This window comes from Podarcis liolepis (genome assembly GCF_965112155.1).
Source record: "Podarcis liolepis genome assembly, chromosome: 15".
Taxonomy (NCBI): Eukaryota; Metazoa; Chordata; class Lepidosauria; order Squamata; family Lacertidae; genus Podarcis; species Podarcis liolepis.
Genome location: NC_139566.1, coordinates 28,162,320 through 28,185,938, shown reverse-complemented (window position 1 = coordinate 28,185,938; position 23,619 = coordinate 28,162,320). Strand labels below are relative to the sequence as shown.

The following is a 23,619-nucleotide window of genomic DNA, read 5'->3' as shown; positions in this document are numbered from 1 at the left end:
TCCCAGGGAAAGGAGAGACAGACAGTGCCCTTGCTTCCCTTTGCAAACATCTGAACCTCGTTTCTCCCTCTCCTCTCACTTCAAAGTGGGCTTGGCAACTCCCCAAGGCAGGACTGCTGCAAAGGCTTTGGGTCCAACAGGATCAAAAACAAAAGCTGGTCCTGGGGAGGGAGGGAAGTGGGGAGGGTCCCTGCTGTGTGCCTCTCCCTTCGTCAATTGACCACAGCCCAAATTATATGCAGGCAACATGGAAAAGAAAGTCCAGCTGCTGGGAGGTGGTGCAGGGCAGCTCACTACGCCCAAGGCACAAGGACGTGGGGACGGCAAGATGGACACAATGCTGGTATCTGAACGCTCAGCAGTTGCTCCCAGTCCCAGTCTACAAAATGGCAGAGCTACAACAGGCCAATGGGGGAACCATTTCACCTTTTTCCCATGCAGATACAGCAAGAAAAATGCATTCCCGTGGATTTCTCAGGGGATATTGTAAAACCCAAGAAGGGACCCAACATCATATTCCACAGGAAACTGACAGTGGGAAGTACATGGGCTCCTAATTCCCATGAGCCTCAGCGTCATACAACTGTGTTGGCTGGGGCTGATGAGAACAGGACGTTGCCATACAGAATGAGACCACTGATCTATCTGGTATGGTGTGGTCCACACTGACCGGCATGGGCTCTCTAGGCTTTCAGCCAGTGAGTCTTTCCCCAGATTCACCAGGAGATGCTATTCAACATTGAACCTGGGACCTTTTATGTGCTAAGCAGATGCTCTTGTCACTGAACTGCAGTCCTCCCCATTTGGAGTTCAGTTTACTTGAAGGATACCAGGCTAAGGAAAGCTGCTTTTATCTCTGGCCTAAACACTTAATTGTTAGGTTGAAAAATTAACCAGAAAGCTCAAGGTGTGCAAACACACGCGCACACACATGCTCCAGGCCATGATGAAGGTCACAAAGGCATCTGCAAGGAGTTGCTGGAGTCCTGACAAAGCAAAATGAAGTCCAGCCAGAGGGCTATGCAACCCTTAACTTGCCAGCCTGCAGGATTTCCATCCCACACAGCTGCTTCTCACTCATGGTTACTCCTATTTGCCACCTTAGACATCACTTTCACCTAATGTGCACAAACCACAACACAGCTGGAGGGGAAAGCAGAGAGGCAACACCTGGGAGAGAGCAGGGGCTCCACAGGTCACAAGAGCATCAGCAAAGCAGCTATGAGAGAAGCCCAGGCTTTGGCTCACCAGCTTCTGGAAGAGGTCCCCCACCCTCTGTTGGTGGCTCCACTGCTGCACCCGTGGGAGGAGCCCGTCATAGAAGTCCTTGTGGATCTCGTAGAGCTCAGGCACTTTGAAGAAGATGGTTTCGATCTGCTGACTGGTCAGCACAGGCTGTGAGGTGGTGGCAGCAGCTTTGAGAGGCTTCATGGGCTGGAAAACAGACACCAACCTTCATGCAGGTGAAAAAACAAAGGCATCCACCAGCCAGAACGGCTGGGCTTCCTGTCTGATTGCACCGGAATGTCCCCATTTGGACATGCTCCAAATCAGCCTTGCTCAACCTGGTCTCCAAATATTTTGGACTACAACACAGCCATGCTGGTTGGAAGTGGGGGGTGTTAAAATCCAAAACATCTCCAGGTTGAGGAAGGCTGTTCCAGATCTTTGTGAAAAAGTCCAATCCTATTCCGTTCTCCCATGAAGTGTAAGACACGGTGGCCACTTCAGGAACCCTCTGCTCACAACCACCAAGCACAGTCTACTGGGGAATTCTCCTGCTGAAGTCATAGAATCATAGAGTTGGAAGAGACCACAAGGGCCATCAAGTCCAACCCCCTGCCAAGCAGGAAACACCATCAGAGCACTCCTGACATATGGTTGTCAAGCCTCTGCTTAAAGACCTCCAAAGGAGGAGACTCCACCACACTCCTTGGCAGCAAATTCCACTGTCGAACAGCTCTTACTGTCAGGAAGTTCTTCCTAATGTTTAGGTGGAATCTTCTTTCTTGTAGTTTGGATCCATTGCTCCATGTCCGCTTCTCTGGAGCAGTAGAAAACAACCTTTCTCCCTCCTCTATGTGACATCCTTTTATATATTTGAACATGGCTATCATATCACCCCTTAACCTCCTCTTCTCCAGGCTAAACATGCCCAGCTCCCTTAGCCGTTCCTCATAAGGCATCGTTTCCAGGCCTTTGACCATTTTGGCTGCCCTCCTCTGGACACGTTCCAGTTTGTCAGTGTCCTTCTTGAAGTCCCATTGAAATGAATAGGAACAGTTTACACAAGCCTGACAATGCTCTTGCACAGCTTCCGTTACTTTTAATGAAGGGGGGGGGGCTGAACTCAAGAGCTTCCCAGTCAGTTAGGACGAGGGAAATCCCTTTTGGCTATTCCACCGCAAGTTCACAGTGTCTTCAGCCAGTTCTGGAAATAAAACCCACACTTCCCCATCCACATGTTCCTGGGTGTTCTTACCAGCAACAGAGCTTCAAGGTGGCCTAAGTAGGTTTCCTCACTAGCCAGGATTCCAGATAGGACCCATTTCCTCATCTCCAAGCCCTTCTCCAAGTCTGGCTCACTCTAGAGAAAGGAAAGACGCAAGAAAAACAATGGTAAGGCAGTGCAGAAGGCAGCTCTCTAAGCTGGATGTGGAATTGGGGATTAAGGGAGAATTTTTGTTAAGTCTGCATTTTAAGTGAAATGACTCAATTCCCACCTCCAGTACCAAGGCGCATACCAGAACACATACTTATCCCTTTGCATTTCACATTTCCCGGTTCAAATGGCATATTAAAATGCACGCAGTGTTTAGAAAAGCATGCACAGAGGTGAAATACATTGTGACAAAATATGCATTTAGCTACACATTTTCACACTTCCTTTTAAATGCAGAAAATAGCAGGGACTTGTGAACGAGCCTCAGCAAAATTAACTCGGAATGAAAATAGGCAGATCCATCCAACCCTAGCTGTGATGCCTCAAAGACTCATAAATCTCATTCTGACAGGGGTGCTGCAGGGAAACTTGCCTGCACTAAAACGGTGGCATGCAGGCAAAAAAAGGTCCGTTTGCTAATGCAGGGAGCACCAAGCATACCCCAAAACAGGAGATACATAAAGTGTGAAGGGGAGGTGGTGAAAGGAAGCAGGCTTTCACACCTTGATTTTGAGTTAACAGACTCCAGTGCTGCATACCTGGAGTACAGTTCTGAGACAGACAGACCCACCATCACTCAGATGTTGTGAAAAAATCAGAAATTGGGGGTGGGAATGGGGAAGAAGTATGAGATACAAACCAGTAGCATAAAAGGTTTATTCGCTAGCAGCTTAGCCATTCTACAGCTCTTTGGGGCGTGTTGCCCATTTGCAAGGAACAGCACCATATCCCCACTGGGCACCGCTGCTGTGCAAAGAGCACTCAAGTCCTCCAGCTGACAGGCACATCCTAGGATCTCTAAAGCAGGCCCCAAACATCTCGGAGGCCCGGATGCTCTTTGTACCGGCACACTCAACCCTTGGGGTTCAAGGAGCAATTTGTTCTCAGTTTTGCACAAAGGTGGTCACCAGCTCAACCTCAACAGCGCAGTCCACACATTGCAGGCAGTTGCTTGGTTCTTTCATGTGCTTGGAGTGAAGTCACAGATGCAAATCCATCAGCAGTTTTACGGAAGCTGCTAAACTGGCACTGCAGTGGTCGCCAGTTGCTCACATGCTCTCTTTTGTGCAGCTCCACCCCTTTTCTCACTGCTCTTACCTTTGCCCCCACCTTCCCTCTTATGATTACTAATCTCTATGGTGAGCCCCTTCGTACCAATCCCTGCAGACACACTCCTTAGCAGAGGCAGGAGTCGTCCAGCCTAAAACTTCAAGCCAGTGTGCTTGCTTATTTTTCACTTCCAAAAAAATGCTGTGCTGCCCTGCAGCATAAATATCAGGGCTGTCTATACAACAGATCTCACAAGATAATAACAACAAATTACAAAGCAAGACAGCAGTTTTAAAAATGCGAGCTGAACTGCATCTCCCAGCACTGTTGACTGACTGGGGTTCTCATGGTAAACGTCTCACACTTTGAACTGTGGTTGGAAACAGAGCAGGGGAGACATTTCAGAAATAGGTGGGAGCTGTTCCTCCGACAAAGTTATTAAATTTGTAAATCATCTGAGTGGTTAAAGAAGCCTGGGTGTCAAGGGTTTGTAAATGCCGGTGGCCCAAGTTTTTCTGCTTGTCTACCAAAATACCGTATTTTTTTGCTCTATAAGATTCACTTTTCCCCTCCTAAAAAGTAAGGGGAAATGTGTGTGCGTCTTATGGAGCGAATGCAGGCTGCACAGCTATCCCAGAAGCCAGAACAGCAAGAGGGATTGCTGCTTTCACTGCGCAGCGATCCCTCTTGTTGTTCTGGCTTCTGAGATTCAGAATATTTTTTTTCTTGTTTTCCTCCTCCAAAAACTAGGTGCATCTTGTGGTCTGGTGCGTCTTATGGAGCGAAAAATATGGTACTTTTGCAAGGAAGCCAGCAGTGTTGTAGTGAGGTTTCAAGTGCAGGAGCCCCTCGTGACAGCCCCCTCCCAAGCACCCCTGAAAGAAGATTCATAAAGTAATAGATGCATGCATGCAAGAGTTTAATTGGATCAACTGGAAGTCATTGATGAATGAACTGGCAAAGGGTGGTGATTATAGTTAACAAGCTGGAATTTGACTGGGGAGGCCTAGCTATGCACCAGCCATGACTACAATCCTCTGCATAGTTTCTCGGGAGTGATCTCTGTGGGCCTCCCCTACACTCTAGGTTCAGCTGGCAAAACAGAGATTTTAACAAGTGTTCTTCAGCCAGCTGAAACGCGGCTTCTAAAAATGCAAGGAACTAGAATGTAAGAATGTAAGACAAGCCTGGTAGATCAGGCCAATGGCTCATCTAGTCCAACATTCTTGTTCTCACAGTGGCCAGCTTTATACCTGCAGGAAGCCTGCAAGCCATAAATGAGCACCACAACTGTTATCATTTAGGCTGCTGACAGAAGGGAGAGAAACATCCAGCCTCTATCTGGCTGGTTATTGTCCTCATTCTCTGAAAGTCTCATCATCACTTCCTTCACTTTGAAAGAACAAGGAGGGTCCATCAGTTACCCAGAAGGTGATCTGGAAAGTCCAGGCGTTGTGCTCCCCCCCCCCCCAGTTCCTGCCCTACTACGCCACAGGGAAGGAACCGGGATGCTGCTGCAGAGTGTATTCGGTTGTGGCAGGCTGTGGATTCCGTGAAATGCAAAGATCAGAGAGGGTCAGCTCCATCCTGGAACCTGTTTTGAAATGGCTTGAGGCCCTTCCCCTGTTTCGCTTCAATTAATAACAATGCGAGAGTAAGGAATTAAGGTCTGGAAACACAATGAATGAGCAATGCTGCACAGCGGGCCCCACTGGCACCTGCCTCCAGCAAGGGAAATGTTGTTTTCCAGTGGGTGTGTTAAAGAGGGAGCTGTAAAGAACAAGTATCTTCCCATGACTTTGTGGGAAGCAGCACAATGAACATTTTCAGAGCAGAGACTTCCAGTAAAAAAAGGGAGAGGGGGTGGGGGAGACACAGAGAGGCCAACGGGGGATGAAGAGCGGAGAGAGACAGAGAGATATTAATTAGGATCCTTATAACGTACATTATCTTCCGGGGCTTCTGTTTAATAAGCTGCTGGAGAAGGTTTCACTGCTTGAGTGGTGCTGAACAGGGAATGTTTTCTGCAGAACCAGCCGGCTGTGCTTCATGTGGAGAGAGGTGGAGGAGCAGGGAGAGAAGCCAACATTTATTTATAACCACCCAATGGTGTTCATGCCAACCTCTGCTCAGGAAGGGCTTGTACATTCAGGCAAAGCCATTAAAACAGCAGAGAACAAGCAGGAAGAAGAGGAGGAGGAGGAGGAGAGGGAGAGCGAGGGGGAAAGCCAACACCAGCCTCAAGCAGGTGATCTTGGGAGTCAAGCAAAGGCAAGGTGGGGGATGCCAAGGACAACGCCAAGGACCTTGGGCATTGCTTGACGAAGCACTGGCTGGGCACTCCCTGCCCCCTCCCAGGCCATGCACCACAAGAGCCAAGAGCCTGATCTGGAGCAGAAAAGAGCCTGGAAGGAGGAGATGGATGTAGCCAGAGCTGGCCTTTGGAGGCTTGCCGTGGACCACAATCTCAGCCTACCCATTGCCCCCCCCCCAAAAAAAAACCATTTTCCTTCTGGCCATCGATGGGAGGACTGCTTGCAAGGGAAGAAACATGACAGGAGCACCCTCATCCCCAAGAAACAGCTGGCTCCAAGGTACCAAGCCCACTGAATCAGAGAGGCTGCAAAACAATCCGGGGGTTCTCACCATAGGCAGGCCAGAGAGCTGCCCCAGAGACTGTGCTTTCATAGATGCCTTGCCATTACTTGTATATTTATTGTCCTGGTACGGATAGCCAGCATAATGGTGGTGGTGTCCTCCAGATATTGGACTCCCAATATCAGCTCAATATTGGATCAACTGGAAGTCATTGATGAATGAACTGGCAAAGGGCAGTGGTCAGGTTGGCCAGCAGTCCTATGAGTTCAGTAACATCAAATGCCTAGACAGCTCATTGGTTAGAGCATGGTGCTGATAATGCCAAGGTTGCAAGCTGAATCCCCATATGGGACAGCTGCATATTCCTGAATTGCAGGGGGTTGCATTACATGATCCTCAGGGTCCCTTCCAACCCTACAATTCTATGATCTGGAGGGCACCATGTTGACCACTCCTGCCCTATGGTACTTTACGCTGCCTTGAACATTTTGAATGAGACATCACATCTAGTAGATAAATTGAGCTTTTCTTAATAAACTGGGATTCCTGAGGAGTAGCCAGGCTGGGCCACAAGTGCCTCCAATACTTCTCTCCATTGATGATGATGATGATGATACATAATAACGCAGATTTATACACCACTTCCTAGCCAAGAGCTTAAAAAGCGGTGTATACAATGAGAGCAAAAAATAAAAATAAAACTACAAAGACAGACTGAACAAACAAACAAAAAAACTCCATTCCCACAGCTTTGCAGTTATCATACCATAAATTGACTGGGTCACACTTAAGGGGAAAGACTTCTTAAAAGAAAAAAGCTGGGGTCAAAACAACATCACCAGACGGATGCAGTATTTCCCTCCCCTATCAGCAAAGAGTCAAAGCTTTTTGGGGAAGTGCCACAGGCACTCTCTGCTCCTCAGTGCCAAACTGCCTGAGGCCAGAAGAGAAAGTGTTTCTCAAACCAGTTTGGCCACCCTTTGATCCTACCCCAGATGGGATGTACCAACCAGCTGCTGACTAGGCAAGGCCACCTTTTCTAATGTCTACCAGCCAGGATATTTCTGTCAGAGCTGCACGTAAAAGCTCCTCGGAAGAGCAAAGAGCTTCTCACACAGCCGCTGGCCAGGAGGAAGGGCCAGCTCCCGGCACAACTTTGATTCTAGAAATCAGCCCCGGTGGCACAATCAGAAGCTACAACCACTGCCTCAGTGCAGAGGCATGTGACTTTAGAGCAGCCTTCCCCAAGCTGATGCCCTCCAAACACTTTGGGCTACATCTCCCATCAGCCCTAGCCAGCAAGGCCCATTGGATGCTGGTGCTAGCCCAAAATATCTGGAGGGCACCAGGCTGGGGAAAGCAGACATTGATGCTAGCAACCAGGCACGCTGCATTCTCCCCTTGCCCCCTCCTGCGGAAGCAGACTCTGGGGAAATTAAAAGGCCTTGCTTCTTGCTCCAGCTGCTACGGCTGAGGAATCGTAAAAGGAACCACAAAAAAAGGATGAGTGACAGCGGGTGGCTTTGGGAATTAAAAGCACGTGCAAAAGATGCCAAAAGCTCTCTGCAGTGGGAAAAAAGCAGGGGGAGAGAGACTGTTCACGTCCTTGTACAGTACTGCCTTGCTCCTTCCCCACAATCTTATGGTGAATACAAACCCTTTATTTACCATATTTTTTGCTCTATAAGACTCACTTTTTCCCTCCTAAAAAGTAAAGGGAACTATGTGCGCATCTTATGGAGCGAATGCAGGCTGCGCAGCTATCACAGAAGCCAGAACAGCAAGAGGGATTGCTGCTTTCACTGCGCAGCGATCCCTCTTGCTGTTCCGGCTTCTGAGATGCAGAATATTTTTTTTCTTGTTTTCCTCCTCCAAAAACTAGGTGCGTCTTGTGGTCTGGTACGTCTTATAGAGCGAAAAATACAGTATTTAGAGAGCAAACTCTTGAAAGGGAAGGCAAGGCAGTGCACACCCCAGGAACAACAGTGTCATTTTATACATTAGGAATGGTGATCCTGTGGCCCTTCAGATCTGGCCCTGATCACTGGCCAGGCTGGCTGAGGCTGCTGGGAGTTGTAGTCCAGCAACGCCTGCACGGCCCAGGTTCACCATCCATTATATATAAAATGAGAAAGCTTCTGTCATACTGGATGATTCATGTACTGACGATTGATGTACACACAGCAGGATCCCTGAACTACCAAGGAGTTAATTTCAGCTTAGTTTAACCCCTCCGCTGGAAAGATGATCTTAACTGGCAGCTTGGCAGGCAAAGGGCAGAGTTGGCTTCTGGGGAGGTCAGAGAATGTATATGTAGACTTGCAGGCCGACCCAGAAGAGGCCAGGGGCTGAGCATCACGGGTCAGATCTCAGGGGGCAGGAAGAGAGAAGGCAGCCAGACCTGCCTGGATGTGATAGTCCACATGTGGCAAATCGGTGTGGCAAAGGACTCGCCCTTCCTGACAACTGCAGCTTTCATTTGGGAACTTACGCAAGCCACAGTCCTTTCCTTATCTCTGTGACAATGAACCTGAACACAACGTCTGCGGAGATCTCTCATTGGCCAGAGAGGGCAACTGAAGTTGGGGTCCAGTACTTTGGCCAGGTGGTGTGCAGACACACACTTCCAACTGACAAAACAATAGTTTGTACAAAATAGGGAGAAAAACCACTAGTACATAAATTGTGCAAATGAGAGAACCTGAATGGGTTTGCTCCTATGGTCCGCTCCAAGAGTCAAAAGGAGGCTTACTGATTTTGTGGATTCCAGAGACCCCGAGGAAATGGTGTCACGGCTGCCTCGGCTCTTGGAGCTGAGATGGGGAGAGGAGGAGGGTGAGTCGTCAATGTAGGGCATCATGTCATGGTGACGACGCTGCTCTTCGGCCCTGTCCACATCATAGGCGTAGCCGGGCGGCATCCCGCTAAAAGACAAGTCTGCAAAGAAAAGCAAATAGTTATTATGAGTAGTGTCATTCATTCGGTGTACTACTTACTTACCATATAAGCTGCCTAAATAAGCACATCATAAAGGTGGAATGAAGCTGCCGAAGGAAAACAGAAAAGGAATATTTTGCTCAGTGTTGTGCAGATGCCCTGGAAAAATGAGAGAACGGAAGTGTGGCCAGTGCAGAAGCAGCCTCATCCTTCAAAGCTGCTTTGCACTCAGACTGCAATGTCCCAGGTTCCTGCCCTTCCTCATTTTCCTGCAGTCATGTCTGCTGCAAGACTATCCTGGGTCCTCCCTAACAAGCACCGAAGTGTGTTTAGAAAATTCTCACCATCTTTCCAGCAAGTGTCCGTTTGTTTGGGACTGCAGCTTTCTTTCAGAGGATCCCTGACTCAGAAGACAAGAGATAATGAATATGCAGAGCTGTGGAGTAGGGAAGAGAGAAGGTTTCTGCCCAAGACCCTAGGAAGCTACTTGCAGGTCTAGTCCAAAGTAGCCCACCGGAATAGAATGCCTGTATCTCTCATGGTGCTGCCTGGGTGTGGGTGACCTTTTGGTCCTCTCCAAACATCCAGAAAGGACTGAGGCTCTGCGGAAATGCCTTTTTTTAAAAAACCTTCTGTGCAGATGGACAACAGAGAAGACAATCTGGGAGGCTGGCAGCTCCTCTCCTAACCTGCCAGCCCCAAACCATTTCATGTGCCACCCATTGCTGGTGTTGCCTTCAGCTGTGTGAACACACCTGAAGTTTTCTTACAGCATCTCACGAGGAGATATGGCCATTAGACCTGGGACATTGGCCACCACTGAAAACAGCTAAGAGGCAGAAGCCAGATGGAAGGAGATGCAAAGGTTAATGGTGCCAGACAGAGGTCTAGCAGAGAAGGAGGAGAAAGCCTCAGCTGGTTCTCTTGCTTCCTCTCATAAAGGTTTTGTCATTTTATGTAGACTTCATTTACAATTCTTTTGGGAAAAGGCAATCTGAATGATCAAAGGGATCGCGCAACTCCCTTATGAGGAAGAGTCACAGAGTTTGGGACTTCTTAGTTTGGAGACGAGGTGAGTAAGAGGTGACATGGGAGAAATTTATAAAATGATGCATGTCATGGAGAAAGCGGACAGAGAAATGTTGTTCTTCCTCTCTCATAACACTAGAACTCATAGAATCATCAAGTTGGAAGGTACAACGAGAGCCATCTCGTCCGATTCCCTACAATGCAGGAATCTTTTTGCCCAACATGGGGCTCAAGCCCACAATCCTGAGATTTAGAATCTCATGCTCTACCAACTGATCTAAAGCTCTACACAAATGCTGGAAGATTCAGGACGGGTAAAAGAATGGACTTTCCCCACACAGCACATAGTTAGACTATGGCACTTGCTCCCATAAAAGGCAGTGATGGCCACCAATTTGGAGGGCTTTAAAAGGGAAGTGGGTGGCGCTGTGGGTTAAACCACTGAGCCTAGGACTTGTCGATCAGAAGGTCGGCGGTTCGAATCCCCATGACGGGGTGAGCTCCCGTTGCTCGGTCCCTGCTCCTGCCAACCTAGCAGTTCAAAAGCAAGTAGATAAATAGGTATCGCTCCAGCGGGAAGGTAAATGGCGTTTCCATGCGCTGCTCTGGTTCGCCAGAAGCGGCTTAGTCATGCTGGCCACATGACCCGGAAGCTGTACGCCGGCTCCCTCAGCCAATAAAATGAGATGAGCGCTGCAACCCCAGAGTCGGTCACGACTGGACCTAATGGTCAGGGGCCCCTTTACCTTTTTAAAAGAGGGTTAGACAAATTCATGGGGGAGGATTAGGCTGTCAGTGGCTTACTAGCCATAATGGCTATGCTCTACCTCCATAGTTGGAGGCTGTATGCCTGTGAACAACTTGCTAGAAACCACAGGAGAGAATAGGACACTGGACTAGAAGGGCCAATGGCCTGCTCCAGTATGCTCTCATTATGTTCATATGCAGTGCTCAATCAGAAAATGAAAAAAAAATTGAATGTTCCTTTCCCCCCCCCTCAAGACAAAAAGAAGCTAATGGTACCTTTAAAAAAATAGCATGTTAGAACAACGAGAAGCCCCCAAGATCCTATGCCCCTCTAGTTTTGTTTCTTGGGGCTTCTCTCATGCCTGGAGCTTAGCCAAATGCAGACCCTCACAAAAGACATGTTTGCTGAAGTTATTCCAACCAGGGCTAGCTGTCAAAGACAACAGTTCTTGTGAGAGGAAATAAACAACCAACGCAACTAATGTGAATCAGCCTTGAGGCTGGAATTCTGGAGTTCCTGGTCTTGGTTACAGGAGACAACAGTGTATCATTGCTCTGAGTGGGGCATGTCTCTCCCTCTCTCTGCATCTGTAGGGAGGAGGGCTGCAAGATAAGTCACATTGTGGTACGGGAATTGGCTCTCAAGGTTGTTAGGAACTGCAGTTTGGCTGAGCCTTAAGGCCTCCCAAGTTTAATCTTTTTGTTCCTGTTAAACCTTGGCATTTGCACATAGGAGTGTGAGGTGTGACCTTGTATCATCTGCTCCCAGGAGGAGGCTGGGGACCAGCCACTGGCTGTGTTTACTGGGTCCACCTCCCCTCTGCTTCCTCATCCCAAGGAGTGGATTTGCAAATCAATTCCGTAATGGGAAGGTTTCCGATAAAGGAATTATGTTTCTTCAAAGGATTTGTCACCAAGTCACTGGAAGCAGACACATTTCCCCTTCTGCATTGGGTGTATGATCCTGGCTCTAGGGAGAGATTTTGCTGAGTGAGAATTCGAACTTCGAGGAGGGGAGAGGAAAACTCCCAAGTAGCTCTTCCCCCTCCACCTTCCGCCCTTCTGAAAGTAGGCTGGTGGGATCCTGCGGATTAACTACTTTTTGTAATAAGTTCTTATTGATTTTTCATACAATTTAAGAAATTCAATTCAGTTTCCATGCAATAGTCCCTTAGCCTTTTGACTTCCCAAGTTCCCTTCCTTACTTCTATGATGTTTCTGTTCAAATCCTTTTATCTACTACCTTAAAAATAATTATTAATTTCTATAACATATAATTCACATTACATTCCTTTATCCTTCTCATTCCTTTGCCTATATTTCCAGACCTGCCTGTGATTTCATTTGACAGTAATATTTTCTCACATAATCCGAAAGGGATCTTGACACTTCCACAAACAATTTCGTCCTTTTGGTCTCTTATTTTTGCCATCAATTTCGCCATCTCCATATAGTCCAATATATTCATCCATATTTTGTATTTATGCTAACAGCAATATGGTTTGTGTCAGTTCCAAACTACAGCTGCAATTGAAATTATTCAACCTACATTGCAAATCAGGCGAAATTCAGCTGAAAATGCAACTTATACTGGCTTCTCCAGTCTCACTGAGTTGCATTTTCAGCTGAATTTGGGGGAAACTGCTTGAAGCATCTGCTGTGTGGAGCTATTTCCATTGCTTTTGTGTGATTTATTCATTGCAAACAGCTGAAAGACTGAAAAATTTGATAATAAACCTGTTTTGCAATGGGGGTTGAATAATTCTGATTGCAACTGTATGTGGTGCCTGAGACAGGATAGCCAAACTGCACTGTTGGTCACACTGAAAAACTCTCCTGCCCCATTGCAAAGTGTCCTAATGCAGTTCCCATTCATTTCAATGGAACCAAGTGCCATTTCAAGCAGTTGCTCAGCTTATGCTACCGAGGACACATGTCTGTGTGCTTCTCCCTCAATGGGGCTGTCTCTGGACTGAGACACCTCCATCTCCCTGTCCTGCCATGCTGGAAAGCAGCAGCTTCACAGCACCAAGTCCTAGGATGGCTTTCGGGCCTCAGCACCTACAAAAGGGAAATTCCCCTGCTTCAGACAGAACAAGGCTCTTCCCTCTGCTTAAGTGTTCTGGAACAGCCTCTTACCCTCTTCCGGCTGATGAGATAGATGTAAACACTTTGAAGGAAGGAGAAGATGAATAAATGGAATGCAAGAGGAGGTGGCCCTTCAGATATCCTGGCCCAAGGCCAGTTGGGAATGAGAGAGAAGCAGCCCCATTAAGGCCCCCACTCCCCATCCAGCTGTGGATGCATCTGCAGAGGCTAGATTGGGGCATTACATTTTAATTTGTACAAACTGACACACTACTATTACTTCCTCTGACATGGAAATGTGGTCTTTTAATGAAGCCTAAAACAGCACTGTATAAACCACAGAGCCTAGGGCTTGCTGATCAGAAGGCGGTTTGAATCCCTGCAACGGGGTGAGCTTCCGTTGCTCGGTCCTTGCTCCTGCCATCCAGCTGCGAATCCACTTGGCAATCTAGTATCATTCAGCCAATTTGCTGAGCAAGATATCATGGTAGACTTTGTCAAATTCTTGGCTGAAGTCAAGATAACTTATGTTCACAACATTCCCACAATCCACTAAACTAGTACAGTGGTACCTCAGGTTACATACGCTTCAGGTGACATATGCTTCAGGTTACAGACTCTGCTAACCCAGAAATATTACCTCAGGTTAAGAACTTTGCTTCAGGATAAGAACAGAAATTGTGCTCCGGCGGCGCGGCAGCAGCAGGAGGCCCCATTAGCTAAAGTGGTGCTTCAGGTTAAGAACAGTTTCAGGTTAAGTACGGACCTCCGGAACAAATTAAGTACTTAACCCGAGGTACCACTGTAAATTGATTTCTTTTAAAAGAAACGTTTGTGAGAGAAAGAGATTATTAGTCTGACACATTTATCTCTCCCTAATCTCTGTATTCCTAATCAAGAGGACACCTTTATAAGCTGTTCTGCCTCCCCCTCCCTCCATTACTGAAGTCAGATTGACCAGTTTCTCAGCTCATCCTTTCTGAAGACAACACTTGCTGGTCTTCAGTCCATGCTTTTCAGAAAGGACCCAGAGATCCTCAAGAGTACACCAGCAGTTTCTTTAATACCATAGGATGCCGTTCACCTAGCCCTGAAGACCAGTGTTCATTCAAAGCCGTTGCCTGACAGACTCATTATCAGTCTAGAACAGCAATTCTGGCCCTAAACCGGTTGGGCAACTTACTGGAGGAAGGTTGTACTCAGCTCCCCTCTGCTTGTTCATCCATTAACATTTCCTCCTCCTTCCTGAGCAGGGGGGCAAAGGACTTTTTGCTGCTCTAAACATCTCAATTCTGACCTTTTGCTGTTGCCCCTACTGCCACCATTTTTCTTTCTCACTGAAATGGTTTGCAGCTGCACTTTTCCTTAACTCCATCTTCAACAATTCTGCACTGTAGGACCCTACATAGCATTTGTCTGAGCTTATTAAAAGCAGCTTTCCTGAAAAGAAAGGGGGCAGTTTAGGCTTCACTCACCTTTGGCTTTATGAAAGATCACAAATTCTAACACCACACCATCACTTCCCCCCAAAGTCCCTACTACTGTCATCTCAACAAATCTTCACCAGACATGTCGCATCACCCACCAGTCTCACAAAAGCATGATCTCTTTGCCCAGGCTTTCCCTGACCCACAAGACCCGGCCCTGCCATAACAAAACCCTTGTGTTGTTGTTTTTTATAATACTACTTTACTGGATTTTACTTTGCTGTTTTTATTACACTGTTCTATTGTTTACATGTCATGTTTTTTGCATACCGCTTAGAGGGCTTTAAATAGTAAGTAGTTTAGAAATGTTTTCAAGTGGGTCAGTGTGCCAACTTTCAAATTCCTCAGAATTCTCCATCAGGCTAATTATTAAAAACAAGAAAACCAAAGGGGATGGGAGCAGAGACAGAAGAAAAAAACCTGTTAGTTCAGCCATCTTAAACACTTATCTGACATAGACCTGGATAAACAGCCTGGCTTACACCAACAGTCTTCCCCACCCCCAACTCCCTTCATAGTTTTTATCATCCAGCCTGAGGGAGAGTCGTGGGGAACACTATTTTATGATGTTTTGGCATTGCACTCATCTGGACTTTGGCACGCTCCAACCTGGTTATCGCAAGTTACATGAGAAACAAGGCAGGGTTCAAACTACCTGAGGAGTGAAAGTCTAGAAGAATTGCAAGAAGATTACCTCAGAGGTGGAGCTGAAGGCTGGCCCTCCACCACTGCCCACATGGCCACGCGCTACACAAACACAACTGTAACACATGAATAGGTACTCACTTATCTAACAGCTCTCACTGGTAGTCAGCGCTAAAAACTCAGGTATATAATGTGATTGCCAAATGACACCTTAAACCTAGGCTGCGGCTGCCACAATAGAATGTCTAGGAACCATCCCCCCCCATGGGATTTATTCTTATTTTTACTGTTACAGTCATACCTCATGTTACATCCACTTCATGTTACGTTCCTTCAGGTTACGTCCCGCGGCGACCCGGAAGTACCGGAAAGGGTTACTTCCGGGTTTCGCCGCTTGCGCATGCGCAGAAGGGCAAAATGACATCATGCGCAGAAGTGGTGAATTGCAACCCATGCATGCGCAGACGCGCCACTGTGGGTTGCGTTCTTTTCATGTTGCGAACGGGCCTCCCGTTCGCAACCAGAGGTAACACTGTATTCATTCATTCATTCATTCATTTCATTTCTATACCAATTTATATTTTAAAGAACAAATCTCCAAGCAGCTTACGACACGTTAAAACGTCAAATAAAGCAATCCAGAATAAAATTAACTCAGGGGAAATATCTCAGGTCCTTCTCTAAGTGACATTTTGCTTTCTCCAGTCACCAGTCTGGCACCCAGAGAACTCCATGTGGTCGCAACTGGACTCGCACCAGTCGCAAAAATGCGCCTGGCTAATTTCGAACACCGCTGGCAACGCTTCCTCACAGTGCGCAGCAAAACTGTGGAAATCGCTCCCACGGGAGGAAGCAATGGCTACCAACTTGGATGGTTTGAAAAGAGGATTTGGCAAATTCACAGGGGAGAGGGCTATCAATATATACTAGCCATTGTGACTGTACTCTGCCTCCACAGTCAGAGGCAGCAATGCTTCTAAATCCCAGTCACTGAAAACTCCAGGGCGGGAGAGGGCTCTTGTGCTTGAATCCTGCCTGCAGGTTTCCCAGAAGTTGCATCTGGTTGGCCACTGTGAGAACAGGATTTTGGACTGGATAGGCCATTGGCCTGGCCCAGCAAGCTCTTCTTGTGTTCTTAACGTAGACCACAAAGAAGGGGCCTCAGATGCTCCTCTTGAAAGTTTGGTGACGGCACATGTTTGATGACTGCATGCGAAATCAGATGGCATAAACAAATTATTCACAGGCCCCGGTGAAATGCTTCTGACCGTGCAAACTGACTCCCCAACTGATGGTGGGTGTTTAGCCCTCACAAAAAGGCTGTTGTTTTCCTCAGCACAACAGGGCCTCTGATGGTCTCACTCAGGGCTGTTAGCCTCCGTCAAGCTGTTATTTATCTATGAGGGAGGCAGCATGAGGCAGCGGGCAGGTGGATCGGGGTTAGTGGCAGGATCAGGTGGGGACACATCAACAGCAATGCTTATCCTGTATGTAAGGGCTGGCAACGCCACGCTTGAAGCCCCATCGCAAGGAAAGGAACCCAACTGAGTCGTATTGTTTGTCCCTATTTGAGTGCCAGGTACTTACAAAAGGATAAGTAGAGGCTAGTGTTTGTCCAAAGTGGCTCACAGTCCTGGAATCTGGAAGGATGTGAAGATCTCAGATAAGCTCAGTTGGTGGAGCACGAGACTCTTATTCTCAGAGTCATGGGTTTGAGCCCTGCTTTGGGCAAAGGTTTCCTGGGGGTTGGACCAGATGACGCTCATGTTCCTTTCCAACGCTACGATTCTATGGTTAACTCATGCTAGCACAGGAGCCAGCAAGACAAAGGGAGAGTTCACCCACACAGTCCCCACCTAGGGACAAGACTGGCACGTGATGATTTGCATGGGCTGTCCTCAGTGTACAGAAAGAGCATGACATGAGGAGCATCACAGAAATGTAGAATTGGGAGAAACCCAATGGATCATCTAGTCCAGTGTTAATCAACCTTGGGTCCCCAGATGTTGTTGGACTACAACTCCTATCATCCCTGAGCTCTGGCCTTGCTAGCTAGGGATGATGGGAGTTGTAGTTCAACAGCATCTGGGGACCCAAGGTTGAGAAAGGCTGATCTAGTCCAACCCCCTGCAGCACAGGACTCAAATACAGGAATCAAAGCATCAGAGCAGCTCATCATCTTTCCCTGCCAAAGCATGCTTAAGTAAACCTTTGGGATGGGCCACCTTGGAATGATCTCCCCTCTCTCCCTCTGGCATTAGCCCAGCGCCCCCCAAAACACACCCACAGGAGATTGCATAAGGCATCCACAGGATGCCTCATGGACAGCTGGCTGCACCCACGCTCCAGGAACTGATTTGGCTGCCTTCGTCCAACAACGAGAGAGAGACACGGTTCTCATCTCCGGATGACTCTCTCCCTGAGGAAAGAGCAGAGCTCCTCTCCACCAACCTGTCAGCACAAACAGCAGCAAAATGAAACCCACCAAATTAGCACCTCAGGTACCTCTTGCAGAAGGGCACAGCGTGACCCACCCGGCTGAGCTGCCCCAGTCTTCCACCTGGTCCAGATTTTGGGTGGTTCCTTTGCACCTCTCACTCTAAGCATTTTCAGTTTTCTATTCTCCCTCCTCCCCATCACCACGAATCCCTCAGGGTCCATTCCCTTCTGCCTTTGACCCACAACAGCTCCAAATGTGTTTTTTGTCAGCCTGAGATGAACGATACCATGCAGTGAACCTGGCACAGCCTGGCATTTGGCACGCAACCCACAACAGGCACTTTTAGGACCCCTGAGTGCAAGAAACGGGTCAAGGCTTAGCTCAACATGCAGGCAGTCACCTTCACTTGACTGCCTCATCCCATGACACTGTGGGCAAACATCAGCAAGGGAACGAACTTGCTGCAAGCCCGCAGTCATCAGTCTGGGGCTGTCCAGCTGTTTTGGACTACGACTCCCATCAGCCCCCACAAAGACCCATAGAATTGTAGAGTTGGAAGGGAACCCTGACGGTCATCTAGTCCAATGTCTTGCAATGTAGGAATCTCAACACGTGCCCCTCCATCATATTGGACCCTGCTTAGCTTTGCAAGTGTGCTAGCAGTTTTACTGTTGCACCACTAGAAGGACATCATATGGCTGTGCTGGCAGGGGCTGATGGGAGCTGTGCTGTAGTCCAAAGCAGCTGGATGGCACTAGTTTGGGGATGGCTGAGCTAGACCTACTGAGAGACCTCCATCGCCCTGCTCCTCCTCCTCCTCCATGAATCTCTTAAACCTCCTTTTAAAGCCACCCCAGTCAGTGGCCATTGGTACATCCTGTTTGATGTTGCTGATAGGAACATACCCATGATATTAATCCATTGTCAGAGGAGGGAATAATGCAGACATCACCATAGCAGAAAACCAACAATCCCAACACTGTATTCAAAATTCATCTGTCATCAAATTCTGATTTATGGTGGGTTGTATACAGTGATAGTAAGTATAGACCTGCTGAAATTAATGGGTGTGAATAATTTAGGTCCATTGATTTCAATGGGTCTACTTTGAGTATCAGTGGAATATTGTTGTTTTCATGGCTTGTTTTGACATATCATCGATCTCCCCCCCCCCTCCAATGTTTGGCTGGACAGTTTAGATTTCCCCTCCAAATAAGTAATAAATCACATTATTAGGACATCTGCTTAATACAGGGTCGCAAACTCTTGCACGTACCTCAGATCTAAACTTTCAACGCTGTGTTTAGCAGGTTTAATTGAGTTTCTGTCAATTCCTTTTTCAAAAGTCAAGCATCACTAACTAAAATCTTGCACCTTAACTTGCGTTCCTCCTACAGGTTTGTTTGGCCTAGGCACTGCCTCTGGGAGATGACACAGCCATGAACTGGAGGTAGTAAAGGACTTGTGCAGAGGGGAAAAACCTTCCTCCTGCAGGTGACAAGCTCTGAATTTAATAGGGCGGCTGGGCAGAGGAGGCAGCCTGAATAAATAATGTACAAAGCTGCTTCCAGCTGGCCGCCTGTAATGCAACTCCCTCCCCCCCCCCCCAGCCTGCTGGCCCAGCACAGATCCGGTCGCTGGCAGACATGGTGTGGTCGAAGTCTTCCCCTTTTAGTAGCCCTTCCTGCTTCCATCAGCATTCAAGAGGTGGCACAGGTCCTCCTCTGCAGCTGAAAGGTCCATTCTGCCCAGGAGCTCAGGTGGCAGAAGCAGAAAGCCACCACTCCAGCAGAAAGGAAGCCTAGGGGTTGGAATGGCGCTCTGCAGAGGGGGAAGGGATGAGTGGTCGCTCCTGCAGGGGAAACAGCTCTAGGGAGTGGAAGCAGGAGGAGAGCAATAACCCTAGAGGCGCCAGCCCTACTGTGGCTGCAGCCCCAGGCAGGGAAGTCCAGGACAGGCTGATCCCTGAGCTCTGCTCCATTTTGCCCCCAAACCTCTGGTCAAGTGCCTGGCAGCCAGCCGTGGGCGAGGGGAGGCTGGCTCTCGCCTCTCAGCTCCGCAGCCAGGGCGGAGGCAGTGCTGTGTGGAGCAGGAAACTGCAGAACCCTGCTATTTATTTACGCCCAGATTTCCAAGGCTTTAAAAAGCTTGCACAAAGCAGTTTCCTACAAAGCCAACACGGTGCGAGTACAGCTTCAAAACAAGAGAGCTCTTAACGCCGTGAGAGCAACAGCAGCTTGAAACCGGGCGTCTGAGAAAAACACCACAATCCATTATCAAAAAAGCCTTCCAAAACAGGAAGGTTTTCAGAACACGCTTGGAAAACAGGAAGGGAGGGGGCTCGGCTAATCTCCCCAGAGAACGAGTGCCACAATCAAGGGGCCACCATGGAAAAGGGTCTGCTGCTGCCTGGTACTGGTAGAAGAACCAAGAGAACCAGGAGTTGGATAGGCTCATGAGGGCATGTTGATGGTACCTGAGATGACAACTTAGGATCAGCACTTGAAACTGAGGCCAGAAGTGATTTGTTAGCGAATGCAACTGATGGAAAAAAATAGGTGTGCTATGGACGCACCACCTCACTACTGCAAACACTCTGGCAGTCATGTTCAGAATAGGCTTTATATCTTCATTAAGAGTAGCAGGAAAGGCTCTCTGCGGTACCTCCACCTCATCTAGATTAATTTCCAGTTGGTTTGCCCCCCATTCAAATCGAACTTGGTTCAAGGTATCTGCTGCCTCCCTGGCAGTGGCTGATGAAAACAAGGAGGCAGAGCTGAGCCACGACCGTTTCAGAACAAACCTTACCCATTGGTGGCTTCGTGGAAATGTTTAAAAAAGGATGGAGGATAAGGTGAGCCAGCAGGATCCCATAATCCACTATCTCAAGAGCCACTGAGACATCCAGGGTTGCACTTTCCCTGCTTGTGACTCATTCATTCCCCAAACCAGGGAGTAAACTAGATTCCTCCAAAATCACTTTGAGCTGAGAAACCCCCATATGTTCCAAGACCTTGGCCAAGAATGGTAAAATTGTCACTGGACAACAATGGTTAAAAAAAAAAGTTTTATAGGTTGTATGTCTTTGTTTCTCAACTTGATCATTTTACAAGGTTTTGTACGTATTGTGGTATTTTATGCATTTGTGACATGCAGTTATTTTTATTGATCATCATTTAGTAATTATTATAACTGTTAAGCATGAGTTTCTGTTTAATTATTAATAAATTTGAGAGCTGATTTTGTTGTGTACTATCTTACTATAATATATTATTGAATATTACTTTGATAGAAGTCATTTCATTTAAAGGAATGCTTTATTATGACTTTTTGTACTGGATTAGATTATTATAATAAGGTGTGTGTTCTCTGTTGTATATTTTCTTGCTGCAAACCGCCTTGCGTATAGTAATACAGAAAGGTCGTATACAAACTAAAAGTGAAGTGAAATGAAATGAAAAATTAGGGTCTATGGTGGGTTTCTCTACAGTCTAGGCAGAGGTGCACCGCTGCCTCCAATCAAGAGACTTAGCTGCCCTGGCTCCCTTCTAAGACAGGAAAGGAAAGAGCCAAGGGATCAAGAGAAAAGTCTCAACCTCCAAGCAGTCTCCCCCCATCCCCAGGCTTGACAAGCTTAAAGGTCTCCATTAAAAACCTTTGCAGTGGCTGTATCCACCTCCCATTGGAGCAGAAATTATCTGCAAAATGCACTGACAATTTGCCACAGCAGGCTACAGAGGGCTCAGCAGAAGCTCCTGGGATGCAACAGACCTCTCGCCACTGGGAAAAGGGCAGACACAATGTTGGCAGAGGAAAAGGCTTTGTCTGCCATCACCTGGAGGGCCCTAATACGGACTCCCCACCCCCTACTTTCACTTGCATTAACCCTGAGTCTTCTGCCATTTATACTCCTCGCCACCTAGTCAGCCATTTCATTGCCTTTGGCTTCTCAGTCCAAGTGAGGAGCCATGTGCCCTCTACCATTCTAGTGAGGGCATTTAGGAGCGATGCTATTGAGAATTCAGGTTGTTTCAGAGAGAAGCCGTGGCCAGATGTTTCAGCGAGAAACTGTCCCAAAGGACACCAGCAACCACCTGCATTTGTCAACCAGCAAGACTATTCTAAGAGCCTCTGTAAAACCCTTGCAGAGGGATAAGACTAAATACATGGAAAATTAGAATGCTATCAATGGCTACCATGACGGTTATGGGAATCGCAAGTGAGGGAACCACTGCTGGTTCAACTCAGGCCCTGCTTCTGGGCTTCCCTGGTTGCCCACTGGACTATATGGGCTCCCTTTGGCCTGACCCAGCTGCTATAGGTCTCTTCTGATGCATCAGTGACTTCTACAGTAGTAAAACATACAACAGTAGTGTTGGAAGGCACCACCAGGGTAAATCTAGTCATCCACCCTGTGGTAAAGCAGGAATCTTTTGCCCAACATGGGGCTTGAACTCATGACTCTAAGAGCCTCATGCTTAAGCGACTGAGCTAGCCCAAGTATTTTTCATTCTGGATCTGTGCTTGTGGAATTCTCCACAGTGCCATAAACGTCAGGTCTATCTCCCTGGTCTTTTAAAGGTAAAGGGACCCCTGATCATTAGATCCAGTCGTGGCCGACTGGGGTTGCGGCACTCATCTCGCTTTATTGGCTGAGGGAGCTGGCGTACAGCTTCCGGGTCATGTGGCCAGCATGACTAAACCGCTTCTGGCGAACCAGAGCAGCAAACGGAAACGCCGTTTACCTTCCCACCGGAGTGGTACCTATTTATCTACTTGCACTTTGACGTGCTTTTGAACTGCTAGGTTGGCAGGAGCTGGGACCGAGCAACGGGAGCTCACCCTGTCGCGGGGATTCGAACCGCCGACCTTCTGATTGGCAAGTCCTAAGCTCTGTGGTTTAACCCACAGCGCCACCCGCATCCCCCCTGGTCTTTAGGAGGGTTAAAAAAAACCTTTAGAATGGGATTCTGGTGTATAAAAAAGGAATACAGGGAGGTATCTTATACAGAATCAAACCAATTGGTTCATCTGACTGGCTATACTGACTGGCCGCAGCAACTCTCCAGGGGTTCATACAACTCAACCTGGGGGTGCTGGGAGCTGAATCTGGGGTGTTATGAATGCAAAGCTAAGAGCCAAGAGCCCTCTCCATGTTGCGAGAGTGGGACACATTTACAATTCCACCCTCCTTACCGCACAGAAAGTCCTTTAACTCCCTTAAGGTTTTCTTTTCTTTTTGCATGCACAGCGCATTGTTGTTTTATCCTGCTTGGGGAATTGAAAAGTAAAATTAAGTTACAAAAAAGGTTCTTGCACCCAACCAAGGTCATTTTGCTAACAATCCAGCCTTTCCTGTTCTGCACAGCCCCATTGTAGAAGTCGCCAATCAGCAGCTGATCCATTCAATGGGCCCAACTCCCCCGAAGGCCACGGAAAAACACCACCGCCTGCCAGCATCAGGCTAACAGGAAAACCTTCCCCAGCCTGGTGCCCTCCGGGTGTTTTGGACTATAGGTCCCATCTGCACTAGCCAGCACTCCTAAAGCTGATGGGAGTTATAGTCCAAAATGACTGAAGGGCGCTCATTCACAGACTGGGCAAAGCAACATCCTCAGGCACTCAAGAACATAGCTGTCAACTTTTCCCTTTTCTTGCGAGGAATCCTATTCGGAATAAGGGAATGTCCCTTAAAAAAAAGTTGACAGCTATGCTCCGGAAGCTGCAAATAAAAGTGGCAGAGGTGGTTTCTGAATGCAGTGAACCTTTAATGCTCTGAAATAAGGGGCGTTGATCATGTTCACATACGAAAGAACCCCCATCCTTTAACCAGAAGGGGCTGCTCGTTCTAGCCTAGCATCATGGCTAGACCAGGAGCTAACCTGTGACCCACATGCAGCCCTTGGCCATTCCCCTGGTGGCCCCCCTTTTGCCTC

The 23,619-nt window shown here is 47.8% G+C and overlaps 1 protein-coding gene across 1 annotated transcript in view; it reads right to left on the bottom strand.

Annotated features, from left to right (window-relative positions):
* Positions 1–23,619, bottom strand: part of BCR (BCR activator of RhoGEF and GTPase) — a 96,879-nt gene that overhangs the window by 50,165 nt on the left and 23,095 nt on the right. Inside the window, exons 2-4 of the mRNA XM_083478443.1 lie at positions 9,063–9,247; positions 2,483–2,587; positions 1,249–1,434 (exon numbers count right to left, since the gene is read on the bottom strand). Coding sequence (XP_083334569.1) covers positions 1,249–1,434; positions 2,483–2,587; positions 9,063–9,247 — 476 coding nt within the window. The remainder of the gene's footprint in view (positions 1–1,248; positions 1,435–2,482; positions 2,588–9,062; positions 9,248–23,619) is intronic.